The 18997-nt window shown below is 44.2% G+C and overlaps 1 protein-coding gene across 1 annotated transcript in view; it reads right to left on the bottom strand.

The window, feature by feature from the left end:
* PCSK2 (proprotein convertase subtilisin/kexin type 2) overlaps nucleotides 1-18997 on the bottom strand; it is a 104441-nt gene that overhangs the window by 66636 nt on the left and 18808 nt on the right. Inside the window, exon 2 of the mRNA XM_060272426.2 lies at nucleotides 8235-8339. Coding sequence (XP_060128409.1) covers nucleotides 8235-8339 — 105 coding nt within the window. The remainder of the gene's footprint in view (nucleotides 1-8234; nucleotides 8340-18997) is intronic.

The raw sequence follows: 18997 nt of genomic DNA, 5'->3' as shown, positions 1-18997 counted from the left end.
ATAACCCAGAGATGCATTTTAAATAAAAGCACACATTCTACTCATGTAAAAACACCAGGCAGGCCCCACAAATAACCCAGAGATGCATTTTAAATAAAAGCACACATTCTACTCATGTAAAAAACACCAGGCAGGCCCCACAAATAACCCAGAGATGCATTTTAAATAAAAGGACATATTCTACTCATGTAAAAACACGCTGATTCCCGGACTGTCCAGGGGCCGGATTGAGAAGGAGATTGGGTCGGATCCGGCTACTGGGCCTTAGTTTGCCTACCCATGCTCTAGGGCAGGCATCCCCAAACTGCAGCCCTCCAGATGTTTTGTACTACAATCCCCATCTTCCCTGACCACTGGTCCTGGTGGCTAGGGATCATGGGAGTTGTAGGCCAAAACATCTGGAGGGCCGCAGTTTGGGGGTGCCTGCTCTAGGGGAAGGACCCTGCCAGAACCTCACATCTCCTTCCCAAAGCCCATGCCTCTCTTACCCAGCTTGGGGGGAGGGGCACCTCAAGGGCTGGGGGAGTCAAATTTTGGCTTTCCACAGGGCACTATTTTACCAAGGTGCACCCTGGAGCTAATCTTCCTTTCCTTTCTGACAATTACATTTCATAACAGACCCCATGCGTTGCAACTGTAGAGGAATCTCCACTTTCTACATGTCGAGAACCCGACTTTCCAAAAACGTCACAGGCAGGCCACCATCGCCCTGAGCTCTGTGGGCTATTTGCAGAGGGAACTTGGGTGATAAGGGCTCGAACCACAGTTCTTAAAGAGTACGGATGGAACATGTTGCTAACAGAAAAGGTACCTAAGAGAAAGGGGGAAATAAACGAAACACCACAGAAACAGAGGCTCGGATACACAACACTCCAGTGGCAGCAAAATGCCACACTTTCCCCTCTGAATGCATTGCGCACTGCCGACATAACAAATATGACAGCGAAACAAGTTTTGATTTGATCAGTAGGCTAGCAGTAAACATTATACCACCCTGCAAAGCAAGGCTTTCTGATCTATAGGCAAGCAAGACTGCTCTGCACATAGCTTGGCTCCCACACCCTTATTCAATATTGATTTCAATTACCTTACTGCTTAATTGTCTCTTTTTAGGGTTGCCCCAGTGTACAGTTTGTGCCGCTATTCAGCACTAGGTGGAAATGCGCTCCAAGTCATGCCTGCCTGTGATCACTGTGAGTTGAGCCATCCTAGCGAGACCTGTCTTTGGTTATAGTTCAGACCTGATTCCCAAAATGTACCATTTAAAATACAAAAACAAAACAAGACCGGGGGTGGGGGGGATAAATAAAACTAATGATCCGGGGAAGCAGCAATTGTTTGCTAAGTATGGCTGTATTATCAGAAGCCCACCATTATGGAAGTACAAACCTGTGCATTTTAGGATTAAATGGGTAGAAATCGTTCATGGCAAAATGCATGCATAAATGCATATTTTGTATTTTAAAAGCATTAAATATAGCATGAACTTTCATCTGTGTTTTGGGGGGGGAGATGCGGGTGGCACTGTGGTCTAAACCAGTGTTTCTCAACCAGTGTGCCTCCAGATGTTTTGGGACTACAACTCCCATCATTCCTGACCACTGGTCTTGCTAGCTAGGGATGATGGGAGTTGTAGTCCCAAAACATCTGGAGGCACACTGGTTGAGAAACACTGGTCTAAACCACTAAGCCTCTTGGGCTTGCCGATCAGAAGGTTGGCGGTTCGAATCCCCATGACGGGGTGAGCTCCTGTTGTTCTGCCAACCTAGCAGTTTGAAAGCACACCAGTACAAGTAGATAAATAGGTAGCGCTGCAGCGGGAGGCATTTCCATGAGCTCTGGCATCTGTCACGGTGTCCTGTTGCGCCAGAAGCCGCTTACTCATGCTGGGCACATGACCCAGAAAGCTGTCTGTGGACAAACACTGGCTCCCTTGGCCTGAAAGCGAGATGAGCGTCGCAACCCCATAGTCGCCTTTGACTGGACTTAACGGTCCAGGGGTCCTTTACCATTTACCTTGATGCACATAAGTTGTCAATAGATTGATCAGCCCATGCCTGAATTATACATATACTTCCCAATGCACATAGATTCATGTGAACTGAAAAGTGGGAAAGTCAACATTGCAGATGTACTGAGCCAAGGCGTATTGGGATGTTTTGCATGGATCATCTCCTGAGCCGGTGAATTTACAATGTGGAAGTCGACAGACACAATCCCAAAACATGCTCACAGATGCAGGCTTTCATCTGCACACACATGCAGAGTGTCAGCATAAGGCTCTATCTTTGCCTATGGCTAGGAGGAATGGGAAAGCTGCTTATGAATAAACTGGCTTCAGCTTACTAAAAAGAGAATGATCTTCTGTGAGGCACAAAGAAGGACCATAGTTCTGTGGCAGAGCATCTGCTTTGCATGCAGAAGATTCCCGGTTCAATCCTCAGCATCTCCAGATAGGTTCTGAAACCCTGAAAAACCATGGGCAGTCATTTTGTCGATAATGAATGGTCTGACTTGGCACAAGGCAGACTCCTAGGTTCTGAAGGTCTTTCAAATTGACATTCAGTTCTCAGCTATTTCCGGGAAGATTGTGTTTTCTATCCACACACACCACTAAATAATAAAAAAAAGCAATTTTAAACACATTTGCACATTGTTAACTTTTGTGTACATATAGCAATCATGTAACAATACAAAACAGAGTGTGCCTCGGCAGGAGACTGTTACCAAGCCATTCTAGCTCAAAGAATGTGTATATTAAAAAACAGGGTTTTTTTTCCATTTTACACTTAAGTACGGGTGGGGGGTTATTTGGGCAAAAACGTTTCTATGCAATCAAATTGTAACTCCTTTCCTATTGGCAGGAGTTTATGCTGAGTCACTTTAAACATCTCAAAACACTGAAAAACAAGAAAATGACAAGAAGGGCTCTTGTTAACGGAATTCTTTAGCTTAATAATCCAAATTTGCTTGGCTATTTGTATATCCTGGTTATTCCCCTATGGATGCTTCATACACATGCAGCCTGCTAACTATTTTTTCTACAACTATTTGAATTAAGTTCCAATTCATTTAGCAGAAGACAGATTCTGAATACATACATACACACACACACACACACACACACACACACACACACACACAGTTCTAGTTACAGGTAGGTAGCCGTGTTGGTCTGAGTCGAAGCAAAATAAAAAAATTCCTTCAGTAGCACCTTAAAGACCAACTAAGTTTTTATTTTGGTATGAGCTTTCGTGTGCATGCACACTTCTTCAGATACACTTGAAACAGAAGAGTCAGACCCTTATGTATATACAGAGGGTGGTGGGGGTGGGTGGTGGGCTGATGGGCTGATGGGCTGATGGTCCCCCTAACATGCTACTCACAAGGAAAACCGAAGGATGGAATTCAGTGTAGTCCTAAGTCGAGTAAGTGCCTAAGAATAAGATCCACTTCATAACAGAACTTCCCCCCCCCCCTCTGTTGTGGGGTTTCCCTCAACCATCCTGAGAAGATTAAGGGGGTGTGCAGCACAAAAGGGGGAGATGCCCCATTGTGCAAGCAGACCTTGTGCTATGCATGAAACAACTTAAGTGGGTAATTGCTAGATTTTTAATGCAGAGAATGCCAGGGGCTTAGGCTGGAATAGCTCAGTTGGTAGAACATGGGACTCTTAATCTCAGGGTCGTGAGTTCAAGCTCCATGTTGGGCAAAAGATTGTGGCCCCTTCCAACTCTGCAATTGTTCAAATTATACAATTCAAAGGAGAGAACTAATCTGTGAGAACATTTGCTGACCAAGCTGCAGACATCAGAATTTATGCAATAAAAGTTAGCTCGGGATCTTGAATGATCTAACATAACTGCAGAAATTTTGCTTTAGAATTCTACTAATCTAAGCATCATGTTACTCGCAGGGATATGCTTCATGAACATCCATTGCCCTGGACTCCTTCAGGATGCAGAGTGGGATATCAATTCAATAAATAAGCAAATAAATATAGAATAATTTTGGAGCGCAATAGGCAGAAGCAATTGAAATCTACTGTGTGTAGTTAAACTGTGACAACCTGTTAGTTCCAACAGATTGCTAAATTCCAAAAGACTGCTAAATTTGGCTATCTTTTGCCTTGACTCAGGGATAGCACAATCCTATACAGGTCCACTCAAAAATGAGTCCTACTGAATTCAGTGAAACTTTTCCCTAGGTAATGGTGCATACAGGATTGATGTCCTAACCTACACCAGTTTTAAAAACCCAGTTTCAAAAGCAGCTTGAGGGTTCTGTGGAGGCAGCTAATGAGAGGGAAACTCTCCTTAGGGAACTCTTATAGGGAATCCATGAGCCAAATCCTCCTCCTGCTAGGGTGCGAGTGGTTATAGATCCCGTCACCAGCCCTCCACCAGCTGCCACCATCCGCCTGCTGAACAAGTGAGCCAAAGTGCCACAGGTGGGGTCCTTAATGGCAGCAGAAAGCTCTGAAACACAGGGTTTTGAGGGTGGGAAGAGGATGAGCTGGACCCACTGCCATCACATGCCAGCATCAAGTCTGATCTGGGCCCAATCACTGTGCAAGATCCATACAAATACAGGAATCTACCTGTTCTGTGCTAGCAGTAGTGTACAGCAGGTAGCAATAGGTGAACCTGTCAAATTTGCTTTATTTCAGTTACTCATCCTTTCAGTCTTAAATACAGTTCTCGGCCTTGCCACCTTACTTGGAATTTTTTTTAAAAAAAGTTCTCATGAAAATCCACCAGAGTTTTACTGCAAATTTCCCCTACTATAAACATCTGTATGCAACTTCAGCCTAATACACACATTTTGACAACTTCCCCTACTCTTCATCTTTGTTTGTAATTTTCATGAGTATATGCATTTTTTTAGTGCACACTTTCAGGAGCAGACTTTGGTAAACTTTTGTCATATGGTGCCCTATGCAAGGCCAAATTTGGCACACCCAAATGGATCTTCTCAATTGTGGATCTTCTAAATTTTGTACTCACACTGCCCTAAATCCAGTGCTGCACCTTGCCCCAGTTTCTGTGTTTTTGGACACAGAACTTGGCTGGAAAACTGCATTGCAAAATTCGTAGAAGTCCTAATTTCAAATGATTGGCTGTGTTTCAGTTCTTGCATTGCTTCCGAATGTGAGAGCTGGGTAGGTTCACCTCCCAATGCGAACTGAATGAGATTTCTCCCCCAGCCCTAGAGACATTAGACGCAGTGGGGGCCACACAGCTCCATCAAGTTCCATTGGGCAAGGGGAGGTCTTTGGAACTGTAGCTTTTTAGTTATGTTACGTTTTCAGGCAGAGCAGCCAGGTCTTAACTTTGTAGATTTCCTGGAAAAGAAATTTGGAGAAAAGGTGCAGGAGGAGGCAAACCGGTAATGGACAAGCCAAAGAAGAAAATGAACAATTGATCTTGTAGCATACAGGATCAAATGGCCTGGAGCAAGAGAAAAACCACTCTTGTTAAGAATCATCTACGGAAGCTTGTGGTTCTTTGTGTATTTTGTTGTATTTTCATTTTCTCTAACTCCTCACAGGAATAGAAATGCCAGGTGATATTTAGCTCTTCGCCTCCAATAATGGCTTTTGGTTATTGTAAAAGGAATAGAATGATCTTCTCCTGTCTAGTCCAATATTAAAGCTGTATAAATCAGTGCTATGCAGGCTGGGGTCTCATTGTGCCTCGCTGCTGGAGAAGTGCAATAGTGTGAATTTCTAGCCTTCATTTATTCCCTGTTCCAGCTTCGGCATTGATTATTAGTTTCTTTTTCTTCCCATGGAAGTATCATGTGTAAATTATGGATCCAGTTCCATCATGGCCCTACGGACCTTTTCTCTGTACACTTCATCTATTTTATGCTTTCTTCTTTTCCACGTAAATGTGTTGGAAGAAATGCCAGAGAAAAATTTCTAAGTCTCAAACTCACAGATATCCAACAAAGTCACTATTCCAGCTATTACGGTATATCCCTGACCTCCTCAGAGATATTTCAGTCTGTCTCTGAAGAGGGGTAAAAAAAAAAAACTGGTATAATTTTATATTTATCTTTCAATCTTGAAATTGTTTGTGTTCTTGGGAAAGGATGCAGGCTTCATTAAAACATACCCTGCTGCTATCAAGCGTACCTGCATTTAAGCCAATTTATCTGTGGCTTTCCTTTTTCTGGAATTAATGAATTTAATTGACTGCCAGGGGCTTAGGCTGGTAGAGCAGTTCGTAGAGCAGTTGGGTTAGAGGAGATTCTAAATTTCATGGTTGTGGGTTCAAGCTCCCTGTTGGGCAAAAGATTCTGGCATTGCAGGGGGGTTGATTAGATGATCCTTGTGGTCCCTTTCCAACTCTACAATTCTATGATTGTTCAAATTATACAATTCAAAGGCGATAACTAATCTGTGAGAACATATGAGATCAAGTTGCAGACACCAGAACTTATGCAATAAAGATCAGCTCTGGATCTTGAATGACCTAACATAAATAACCATACGTGAGAATATTTGGCTTCACCTGTCACTTTCCTTTTTCTGGAATTGGTCAATTTAATTGTGCTCAAAGCAAATCTTTAAACGGATGACCAAGTGATAATGAAATAGTAAATTGTTATGAAAGTAAAACGGGTATGTGAAAATAGAATCAATGGCTTCTGTTCAGGAGATTCTTTAAGGGACAAATGCTATGCTGAGCTACCCTTCACAATTCACTTTACACAATTTACACAAGTTCATTCTCAGGGAAAGAGAGTAGTGAGTCTTCAGATCTACTCTATGAAAGGTATTTTAGTATAAACCCAGTTCTCTTGACAACAGTGATCATCCACATCCATGAGCATTCTGCCACAAATCACATTTTGCATCCAGGAGGTGGACTCATGGAACAATTCACACACAGGAAAGTGTTTAATTGGAGTAGCAATTGGCTTACCAATGACCCTCAGAACCATCCAACCAAACCCATTAATGACCCATTCTGTCTATGAGTGATCCATTCTGACAATGGACATACCAAGTTGTAATTGCATAGCATTATGCAGCTTGAACCTTTGTAGAAATAATTACTTAAGATTGTCAAGATCAAGCATCCCCAAACTGCGGCCCTCCAGATGTTTTGGCCTACAACTCCCATGATCCCTAGCTATCAGGACCAGTGGTCGGGGAAGATGGTAATTGTCCAAAACATCTGGAGGGCCAAAGTTTGGGGATGCCTGGTCAAGATGGTCACAATTAAAGGGCAGCTTTCTTAGACCAAGATAGTCTGAGCCAATGCGGTGCAGTGGTTGCAGTGTTAGGCTGGAGAGAGGCAAGACCCCACTCAGCCATGAAGCTCAGTGGATGACCTTTGACCAACTCTCAACAGAACCATCCTCGCACGCTTGTTGTGTGGTTAAAATGGAGGAAAAGATAACTGTGAAAGTTGCCTTGAGCTCCTTGGAGGGAAAGAAAGGATATCAATGTCATAAACGAAAGAGGATACTGTATTTACATAGATGAAGTTGTTGTGGATCACGGAGCAGATTTCCTGAATTATTATTTTTTAGTTTTTTTTATTTCCTTTTAAATTTATACCGTTCATTAGTTTTACAATCAATTTGACATTCCAAAATTTGACTTCCTTCCCCCTCTTTCTGGGGTTTCTTAAATTTATTTTTTAATGTCTTCTGCATATCCAACTTCATTTAATTTGCTCATTTAATTATCTACTGTAAATATACTCTTATAAACTGCAGGTTATTACACGAATCCTGCTAATGTTTTTATCTGTTTACAATTTATCTGTAAATATTCAATAAATCATTTCCATTCTTTTATAAAAAGTTCGCTGTCTTGATTTCTTATTCTTCGGATAAGTTTCGCCATTTCTGCATATTGCATAAGTTTTTGTATCCATTCTTCCTTTACTGGGACTTTTGGGCAAGTAACATTCTTGCTGCTGTAGTAGCATACATAAATAATTTTCTATACAATTTAGGTATTTCTGTCCCTATAATTCATGAATTTGACATGTAGGGTGATATTCCCTCCACGTGGAAATGATGCCATATTTTTCATGTAAAGCTGCCTTATATTGATGGGCCAATTGTCTGACTCTAACCCATCCATTCAAATTGGCAGTGGCTCGTCAAGGCTTTGGGCACAGAGGGGGATCTTTCGCCTCCTTATAGCCCATGTCAAACATTTGATTTCAAATTGTGCCTATAAGATGGGAAACCATTAAGAGACAACTTACCCTGGGGTCTTTTTCTAAGCGAAGATGGTGCTGAAGGCTGCGCCGCCTCCGACCCTTGGACATCCCGTTGTGGAAAAAATGGTACCCATCCTCTACAAAGGGTAGCTGGGGAAGATTTTGAACAGTAAAGTATTAGATAACATGCTCGTACTGACCATCATGATAATCTACAATACAATCTCTATAAGCAATGGGTCGAATGGGGCTGGGCAACCTTAGACCTGTGGGATCTGCCTTTGGGAAGCTCCTCACACTTCCCCGTAGGCCATGACCTTCAATGACCCTGCTTTGAACCCTCCTTGGGTGTTTTTGGCTGGCTGGAATGTTGACCTTGAATTCTGGTCATGCCTCTTGCCCAGTTGTCTGGGGGGGGGAGAATAAAGAGGAATTTATGAGTACAGTGGTACCTTGGTTCTCGAACCTAATCCGTTCTGGGAGTTCATTGGACTCCCAAAACAGTTCAAAAACCAAGGCACAGCTTCCAATTGACTGCAGGAGCTTCCTGCACTCAAGCAGAAGCTGCATTGGACGTTCGGCTTCCGAAAATCATTCACAAACCAGAACACTTACTTCCAGGTTTGCAGCATTTAGGAGCCAATTTGCTTGACAACTTAGCCATTCAAGAACCAAGGTACCACTGTATGTGCAGAAGCTAGCCTGATGCCCAAATGCAAAGCTGGCATTTGTTGTTCTACCACTTTTGTCTCTGGCCCCACCCACAAATGGCATGCGGTTGCTCAGCACCAGATTTTGGGGGGGGGGTATGGGAGCTTCCCCCACATAGTGCACTGAGGTAAAGGTAAAGGGACCCCTGACCATTAGGTCCAGTCGTGACCGACTCTGGGGTTGCGCGCTCATCTCGCATTATTGGCCGAGGGAGCTGGTGTACAGCTTCCAGGTCATGTGGCCAGCATGACAAAGCCGCTTCTGGCGAACCAGAGCAGCACACTGAAACGCCGTTTACCTTCCCGCTATAGCGGTTCCTATTTATCTACTTGCATTTTGATGTGCTTTCGAACTGCTAGGTTGGCAGGAGCTGAGACCAAGCAACGGGAGCTCACCCCGTCACAGGGATTTGAACCGCCGACCTTCTGATCAGCAAGCCCTAGGCTCAGTGGTTTAACCACAGCGCCACCTGGGTCCCTAGTGCACTGAGGTAAGGGGGTGCAAAATTGAGATGACCCATAATCAAGAAGATCCATTTGGAGGCATCAATTTTTTGCCTTGCACAGGGTGCTATATTACAAAAGTCTGCACCTGGGTTGTTTAGGGGCCACCCCAAAGGGAATAAAGCTCTTGGGTTGAGAAGCATTCTCCACCTCCAGAACAGAGCATTAAATCCCTCAAAGAGTCCTGCATATTATAACCCAGAGGGGGAAGCAATAAAGCTAATATCATTAAGACCAAATTGAGCCTTCGACCAAGAATATCACACTTGTGTTATGTGTAGCTGTGGCAACATAAACAGCAGCCTGCTTCTACATATCCACAGCAAATTATGGTTATGTATATCACAAATACAGAAGAAAATGTTACATCCCTGCCTTGAGGAGCTTACAATCTAAAATTAAAAATTAAAGAAAGGCAAGGAAAGCTAATAAAAGTCTAAATCAGTTAGAATTGTGCTTTTAAATGAGTGCCTAGTTCCCGACTATGCTGGAAATATGGCGACATATAAATCTCGCATGGCATGGGCTGTTTCGATTTCCCACCAAAGGAAATGAAATCCTCCTCTATCCCGCTCTGTATGTCATAAAATAATTAATACATGGATCCCACAGGGCACCTTGAGTGTTACAGATCATTGGGAGCCAGGTCTGCCCAGCATTGAACATAAATCTGAAAACTTTTTCGTTCCGCTCACAAAACACAGCTAGGTGCCTGTGAAAAATGGACATTCAGAGTGACTCTCAACAACTTCCTCAGGTGGAAAGAAGTGTTGGCAAGGGCTTTACCTTGACACAATGAGAGACTGGGAAAATGCCTCACCACCCCAATGCAATTTTTAAAGCCTCATCTTCCACAGTCGTAAAGTCAGGACTGATGGAGGTGATGAGGTTGTGCATTCTCCCTGCTTCTGTGCAAGACTAGCATGCAGGAATGAGAACATTTGTTTCGCCGAGGAAAAAGTCCACACAAAAGGTGGCTGTTGCTGCTTAGATGCGCTGTCCAATTTTCACGCAAAAGATGTGGAATTAAATCTGCTGTTCCGCATGCCCCCTTCAGAGCTTGCAGTTCCTCTGTAGTCATGTGGCAAAATATGCCAGCTATATCTATTGCTAGGGGAATTAAAGGAAAATACAGTATTGTAGAGGATCTAGGAAATCCACTCAGAGTAGTTGGATTACCATCTCTCCCACTCACTCGCTGCCCACAATTAAATATGATGTAATGAAAGTCTGTGTTTGTGGAAAGGAATGACAAAAAATAAATAGTTTGAGATAATAATAATAATAATAATTTTTAAAATAATTTTATTATTTATACCCCACCCATCTGGATGGTTTTCCCTCGCCACTCTGGGCGCCTTACAACACATAAAAAATGGTAAAACATTAAACATTGCCCCCCGTCAAATGCCATAAGAAATGCCATAAATCTTCATCTTCTTAGTGAACAGGGCCAGCCCAATATATTTTACAGCCTGAGGCAATGGGCAAGATGTCATTCTCCCCATTGCATGTACAGAAATTAGCCAGCCTGGCAGCTGAAACTTACTTCAACACTGATGGCCTGACAGCTGGCTACTGCCTTTGGGTTTTTATTATTACGATTTCATCATCATCATCATCAAACATTAAAAACTTCCCTAAACAGGACCGCCTTCAGATACCTTCTAAAAGTCAGATAGTTGCTTATTTCCTTGACATCTGAGGGGAGGGCAAGAATCCAGGGGTTCCCAAACTGTGGTCTGAAGACCACCAGCTGTCCATGTGCTTCATTACAAGTGGTCCACAGTGTGTCTACACTAAATATTAATATTGACCATTAATTATATTTTCATTCCTTCTTTTACTTCTTATATTGTATTTTTGTTTTAATTCTTTGGAATTCAAATTGTGAGACAATCAGATACAGTATAAGAAACAAAAGAAGCAATTGAAAACCAAACAGCACATCACAATTGCTACAACAGGCAGTAAAATCATTAAGCGGTCTGCCAACACCCTCAGCGACTTTTAAGTGGTCCGTGGAGGTGAGGATTGGCATGAAACAATGTAACTGAAAACATTCTGGGAAAATGCTAGCCTAGAATACCACACACACACCAAAAATAAACAACAACCTAGCTATCTGTACAAAGAGATTTTTTTGTTCTATGGCAGCCTTCCCCAACTTTGTGACCTCCAGATGTTTTTTGGCTCCAGTTCCCATCAGTCCCAGACAGCCTGGACTAATCTTCAGGGATGATGGGAGCTGTAGTCCAAAACATCTGGATGACATCAGGTTGAGGAATGCTGCTCTGCATTCACAGGATGTATCTTTCTCAACTTGTACTAGGAAAAACAGTTGCACGAACCCACTCTAAGCCAATCTCTCTTGGCTTTTCAGCTATTTAGATGGCTGCTGAAAAAAATACCCTGTCTACCGAGGGACCCTGCAATTCAGCCAGGCTGCTAAGACTGAGACAAATGGCACATATATTCCTCCTCACTGAGGCTGCTCTTGTGGAACATTTTCAATTGCGCTGCACGTCTCCATGCTATTTCTTGCTCAGAATAATTCATAACCATCTGGTTAGCGACTCATCTGCATTTTCAACCCCATTTTTATCGGTGTTATCGTGCTACCCTCTTTCAAATTACAACAATAAAAAAGGACTGTGACCTATTTGGCTAGCTCCTAACAGAACACTTCTGATCTTTTCTGCACAATGAGAAAAGTGGAAGACAGGTTGTAACATGATTGCCTGTGATTGTACAAAACGATTAACCTTGAACGATGCATTCTTACACCCTTCTGGCATGTCTGAAAAGCCACAGAAGCCATTTTAGCATTTCTGTCTATTTCACTGGCCTTCCAATTTCTTTTGAAAGCAGAAATCCTCCTCTTTAAAGGTTTTGTTCTTTTAGGTATAATCCTAAAATAAAAGCTATTGCAACTTACAAATTCCTCTTTGGCTTTAGGTAATACTGTATTTCTAACAACAAGTTTCAGTTAGTAATTCGTACATGCTTGATTTCAATAAACCTGTTGAATAATCAAAAAGTAAAAAGGTAAAGGTAAAGGACCCCTGACAGTTAAGTCTAGTCGCAGATGACCCTTGGGTTGCGGCACTCATCTCGCTTTATAGGCTGAAGGAGCCAGCGTTTGTCCGCAGACAGCTTTTTCTGGGTCATGTGGCCAGCATGACTAAGCTGCTTCTGGCATAACGAAACACTGAAACCAGAGCAGCTCATGGAAACACCGTTTACCTTCCCGCCAGAGCAGTACCTATTTATCTACTTGCACTTTTTGTGTGTGTGCTTTCAAACTGCTAGGTTGGCAGGAGCTGGGACTGAGCAACGGGAGCTCACCCTGTCATCAGGATTCAAACCGCCGACCTTCTGATCGCCAAGCCCAAGAGGCTCAGTGGTTTAGACCACAGCCCAATCAAAAAGTAGCAACTTGCTATACTCAGAAAGGGATAGGCAACGGTACAAATGAGTTAATTGGTACTAATTACTTTAGTCATTTCTATATTACTATATACTTGTATATTTTCTTAAAAAACAGATGGCCTTACAGCAAGCGTGGGGAAATTTTAGTCCTCCAGATGTGACTAAACTACAATTCACACATCCCTGGCCATTGCCCATGCTTGCTGGGGCTGATGGGAGTTGTAGTTCAGCAACATCTGGAATTCCAAAGGTCCGACAAGAACTAAGGCCCAACACAATGAGAAATCCTTAAAAATAACATGGCACAGGAGTCTTGATTCAGCTTTATCACACATTACATTTAAAGAACTCTTTTCCCACTTCAACAGTCAGGGCATCCTGAGGACTGCATTTTGCCAACGGTGCTGGGAACTGTAGCTTCATGACAAACTACAGCTCACAGGATTCCTTAGAGCAGGGGTGTCAAACTCAAATTCATCGGGGGCCGCATCAGCAGTTTGGTCACCCTCAAAGGGCCGGTAGTATCTGTAGGACTATGTGTCCACTCTTTATTATCATAAATTATTGTCACTGCATTCAATTATTACTGTTTTTTGTAATAATGTAAGTAATAACTAACATAGTCAGAATAATGGCAAGTAGATATTCAAATGTACAATTATTGTACAATTTATTGAAAAATGATTTTTTGGTAACTGCACTGGGTGGTGGAGGCTCGCTAGGGTTTCATGCAGGAGCTTTGCAGAGCTACTGGTACCTGGAGATGCTGGGGTCCTTCTGCATGCAGGACAGATGTTCTGCCAGTGAGCCACCACCCTTCACCAAAGGGACTGGCTGAGGTTGACTCACTGGAGCTGTTCTCCTGGTTCCAGGGTTTAAGGGCCAGAAGTATAAAGCAGCATCCTACCGTGTTTCCCCTTTTTTAAGACACCGTCTTATAACTTTTTTTCGTCAAAAAAACACAGGGTGGCTTATTTTCGGTGGGTGTCTTTTTATTATTATTACTGTAAGTGGTTCCAGCAGCACGCACAGAGGTTCATCTGGACCTGAGTCTTTTTTTCTTCTTTTTGGTACCAGGTGAAAACGTTGTATTACCCCAGACTTTTTAGATGTGGTTTTATGACCATGTTACTGCTGATTTTTTTTTAAAAAAAATGTGTTCTCCTTTAAAGTTGGTTTGAATGAGGCTCGGGGTGCTCTGCGTGCGCTGCTGGGTGTCGACCCAAGCCCCTGGGAGCCGGCAGGAGGAGGAGGAGGCTTGCTGGGTCGTCACCCAGCAGCGCGCGCAGAGCGCCCCGAGTCTCCGGCAGCCAGCAGCAGCAACGCTCCCAGAGACTCGGGGTGCTCTGCGCACGCTGCTGGGTGACGACCCGACAAGCCTCCTCCTCCTTTTGCCAGCTCCCAGAGGCTTGGGACGGCACCCAGCAGCACGCACAGAGCGCCCCGAAGTCTCTGGAAGCCGGCAGGAGGAGGAGGAGGAGGCTTGCCGGGTCGTCACTCAGCAGCGCGTGCGGAGCGCCCCGAGTCTCTGGGAGCGTTGCTGCTGCTGGCTGCACTTTAAATCCTCCTGCTCCTCCACGCGGCGCTGCTGGGTGCTTTGTCTGTGCTTCAGCAGCAGCAGCAGCAGCAGCCGTTTCTAGGCGCCGAGCCATGGCAGGAGGAGGAGGATTCAAAGTGCTAGAGAGCACTGCTGCGTCGCAGAGGCTCGGGACTCTCCGTGCCGCGCTGCTGGGCGCTGACCTGGCAAGCTGCCTCTTCCTTCTCCTGCTGTGGCTCGGGGTGCTCCACGCAGCGCTGCTCCAGCTGCCTTTCTACCCCACCCACAGGCCCCAGCTATTTGTCGGTGCTTTGTCGGCGCGGCGCTTCAGCAGCAAGGTCCCGCTGCTGTGTCCCGCTGGCTGGGGCGCTCGGCGGGCCACATGACGAGGTCTGGCGGGCCGGATTTGGCCCCCGGGCCTTGTGTTTGACACCCGTGCCTTAGAGGAAGCCGTGTCTGTTAAATTGGTATAATGCATGGTGTGAATGGGATTTTTTTTGCAGTCGACAGGAAAGCAATCGTGTAGCCTCTGTCGGACCGTCAGTGATGTCACAAATCAGCTTCTCAGTGGGTGATGGAAGCAGAGAGAATGAAACCCAGCACCATGCTCCCTCTGCTAAACAGCTGCTCAGCTTACTCGGCTTCAAAAGACCTATTGCCAAATGTGTGGGGGTTTTTTGTTTTTTAACCATGATCACTAAGTTTCAGAGGCAAAATGTCACTCAATGTCAATCATTTCGGTAGCAGCAGCAGCAGGAAAGGCTATTGGCTGCATCACAGCTGACTGAAAGTATTTGCCTGTCCACTGTGGGTGATGGGAAGCTGGATTCAATGGATCTTTTGTCTGATCCAACAGATTTGGTCTGATCCAAATCTTCGTAGACTTTTATTTGTACCATTGTCGGTTTCTTGACTGGTGGCAACCCTGGCAGCTAGATTGTTGGAGAGTTGCATGCCCAGCCTTCATTTCCCATGCCCTCCCTCAGCTTCTGCATGCTTATACCTCCTTGCCTGATTGCTGTAAGGATATTTTGTACTTCCTTTAACTAAACACAAATAATTTATAGGTTGAAAAGCTTCCTTCAGTGCCTAAAACGAAGAAGACTGAAGATTCATACACATTGTCTGAGAGCGACTCCCCCAGTTTCAGCTGTATTGATTACTCTTTCCTAAGGATGGCAACAATTAAGCTCTAATTGAAATCCACACTTTTTATGATCAGTGGTTAATGGCTTAATTAATCCTGTCAATCAAACGAAAAGCATTTGCTTCATGTTTTAGGTTTGAAGGACTAACTGCCAGGCTATTTATCCCTCAGAACATCGGGAAGCAAGCTAAAGCTCACGCTGAACAAAGCTTTGTGGGTTCTGTTATTCGCCCACGAAAGAAAGGTCACAGCATCTAAAGCATGTCAAGGATTTTGCAGAAGAAGAGAAATATTTTTAGGCACGAACAATGTGGACTTGAAAATGCTTTACATTTCATCATCCTTGTGTACCGCAGATGTTTTTCATGGACGGAACAAGTTGCTCACCCCGGTGAGGAAAGATTTGTGCTTGGCACTCGGCTAGCACTATGAAAAATGTTAGGCAGTGGTGGCAGCAATAACAGATGGCTGCTGGTGCTTTGCAAAAGTCATAAATTCTGATATTATCAACATCATCCATTATACAAGCAAAAATCGGTAATGGCAGAGGAAGAATAACATATTTAGGGTTATTGGGTATGTTTGGGAGGCATTTAACAAAGTCAGGGTGCGGTAGTGCTTACCTAGTCACCTTACTCCAGAAGAGCAACCGTTATAGTGAGAGACAGGACAGTGTTTTGGTTAAAGTGTTGGACTAGCACTAGAGAGACCCAGGTTCAAATTCCCATTCAGACCTGACATTCACTTGACCTTGGGCACTTTACTGCATCTTAGCCTAAACTACCTTGCACAATTTTTATAAGCATAACAGCTGGGGGGGAGAGAAAAAAGGATCTTGTATGCCACCCTGAGTTCCTCGGAATTTTCTAGATCAGGGGTGACCACCTCCCAAGAGACTCTGATCTACTCACAGAGTTAAAAACTGGGAGTTATCTACCCCCTTTTGGGGGGTTCAGGTCAAAGCTGTTGAGTTTTTTCAAGGAAGGGAAGCCCTGTTTTGGGGGGTTAGGTCAAACTTGTTGAGCTTCTTTTAGGAGGGAGGCCCATTTTTGTTTAGGGCTTCAGGTCATAGTTCAGCTTTTTTTAAGGAGGAGGAAATTTTGGGGTGAGCTTTTTTTAGGGGTGCCAGTGATCTGGCAGTGATCTACCACAGACATCCAGTGATCTACTGGTAGATCACAATCTACCTGTTGGACGTGCCTGTTCTAGACATACAGTATATGGAATACTGCAGTCTGGACGAAAATCAATGAAAATGTCTGGGAAAATCCGGGTGCCCGTGTTGGCAGTGTCGTTTTTGCCAATTTCCCATAAAAATAGCTCCAAACTTTACACACTAAAAACTTTACACACACACACACACACCCCAAAAAAGAATTCAACACCTTTGCCAACTTTCTGCCTGGATTTTCAGTGTTTGAAATATGGCAGCCCTGGCTACTGTACAAAGATAACAGCCACCACCATTGCTCCAGCCACATCATCATCTGGTCCAACCAAGTTTTTGCCTCTCACTCTGCTCACCGTGACCCTTCAGCCCCCTGAAATTTGCACACAAAGGAATATGACCCTCGAGCTGCAAAACATTCCCTAACCCCATTTTAGAGATGTGTGTGACGCATGCCTGGGAGCGAAAGTAACCAGCCATAAGAAGAGGAAAGATGTGTGAGCATACGAAGGAGCCATTTTTAGCACCAGCAGCATATGGTTACTGAGAAAAACGAAAATGCCACCCATCGCATTCCCTCTGCCGAGTGGCTCCCTCCCAACAGTGCTGCACAAGGAACATGCTTAATTATTTAGATAACTAAAGCAAATATAATTCCAGCAGCAGATGACATCTTCACTGTTCCCCCAAATGAGACTGATCCTTTTTTATTGGTCTTATGCATCCTCCTTCAAAAGCACCCAGCAGTGAGATAAGAAAGGCTCTGGGTGACTTTGCGCATGATGTTTCTCACTCAGTGATGAGCTGATGGCTTCTGTATACAGGGGGGAAATCATACAGCACAAATTCTGCATGGCATACACACTTTTCCAGCCTGCTCTTCAATAGAAGTGGCTCGTGTCAGCTCCAGGTTTGGGAGGACTCTTGGACAAGACAGAAACCCACCCATTTTCCCCAGCTACTCCTTGCCTTCCTTGTCACTGCTCCCACTTGAGAAGCAGAGAGCCAATCAGCTGTCAGGGACCATGCTGAGAAGGGCTGCACTGAGGAAGAATGGTGGGAGCCACCCCCTCCCCCTGATCCTGATCTTGAATCTTCCAGGAGCAGGAGGACAGTATAGATTTGGAACAGTGGTTTGCAGAGGGGCATAGTTCAGAAGGCAGAAGCTGGGAAGTACAGGATGGGGAACAGCTAGGAGAAGAAACACTGGGAGAGAGAGGGTTAACAGATTCACAGTCTTTGGAAAGCATTCCTCCAGCGCCCTCCCCAAGATCGAGAAGAGCTCAGAACAGAAAGTGCAGAGGGTGCAAGCTCAGATTACAAGACATAGGAGTGACGTAGATTAATAGGGACGGAGGGGGTGTGAGCCTTAATTGGAAGCACTGTCATTCTAGGTAGATGAGTTCTTTGTCTCTCACCGTGATTATTAAAGAATCTAACTGGTAAGACGTTCCTTTCATTTGATCTCTTCTTATTTACTGCCACGGGGGAGGAAGCCGATTCCCCAAAGCCTGACACCAGCAAGCAAGCTGCATCCACTACTACTACTCCCCACCACCACAGTTGCCTAAGTGAGAGCAAGAGACAAGAGAGTAAGCAAACATGGGCAATGGGAAGAGAAGGAGCATGGTCCAGGGGGCTGCTGCTAGTGGCTCTCCTGCTCAGATGTGGGCCCTCAGCAGACACATGATCATGTGACACCAGCCCTTGAAGTTGTTCATTTATTATTTATTTATTTGTTGAATTTATATACCACCCTATACCTGGAGGTCTCAGGGCAGTTCCCAGAATAAAATCACAATCTATAAAATCAAAATCAGAACAATAATAACACCCCCCCCAAAAAAGCCACATTTTAAAAGGGTATAGGATGTCCATCAGGTCAACCAAAGTCCTGGTTAAAAAGGAATGTTTTGCCTGCCACCTAAAGGTGTCCAATGAAGGCGCCAGGCAAACTTCCCTGGGGAGAGTATTCCACAGACAGGGAGCCACTGCAGAGAAGGCCCATTAAAATGCGAGAAATGGGACTCACAGTACTCTCCTGATCTACATCCCTAAACTGGTTTGGGCATTCACAACTCAAAGCTCAAGATGAATTCACTTTCCTAGGCATATCATAATGGGTATCCTGTGAAGAGAGAGCTTGAATACCATAGCCAGAATAGCGCCCACTGGATATTATAAGACAATTCTCATCATCTCATTGAAAGAGGTGGGTTTGCTTAATGTGGAGAAGGGATGTTTAAAAGGGAAACATCAAATACCACATACTAATATTACTATAGAAGAAACATCAGCATGCTGAAGGGT

This window comes from Zootoca vivipara, chromosome 3 (genome assembly GCF_965207765.1).
Source record: "Zootoca vivipara chromosome 3, rZooViv2.hap1.1, whole genome shotgun sequence".
NCBI classification, from domain to species: Eukaryota; Metazoa; Chordata; class Lepidosauria; order Squamata; family Lacertidae; genus Zootoca; species Zootoca vivipara.
Note: the sequence above shows the minus strand (reverse complement) of the source record. Positions and strands in the feature narration are given on the sequence as shown.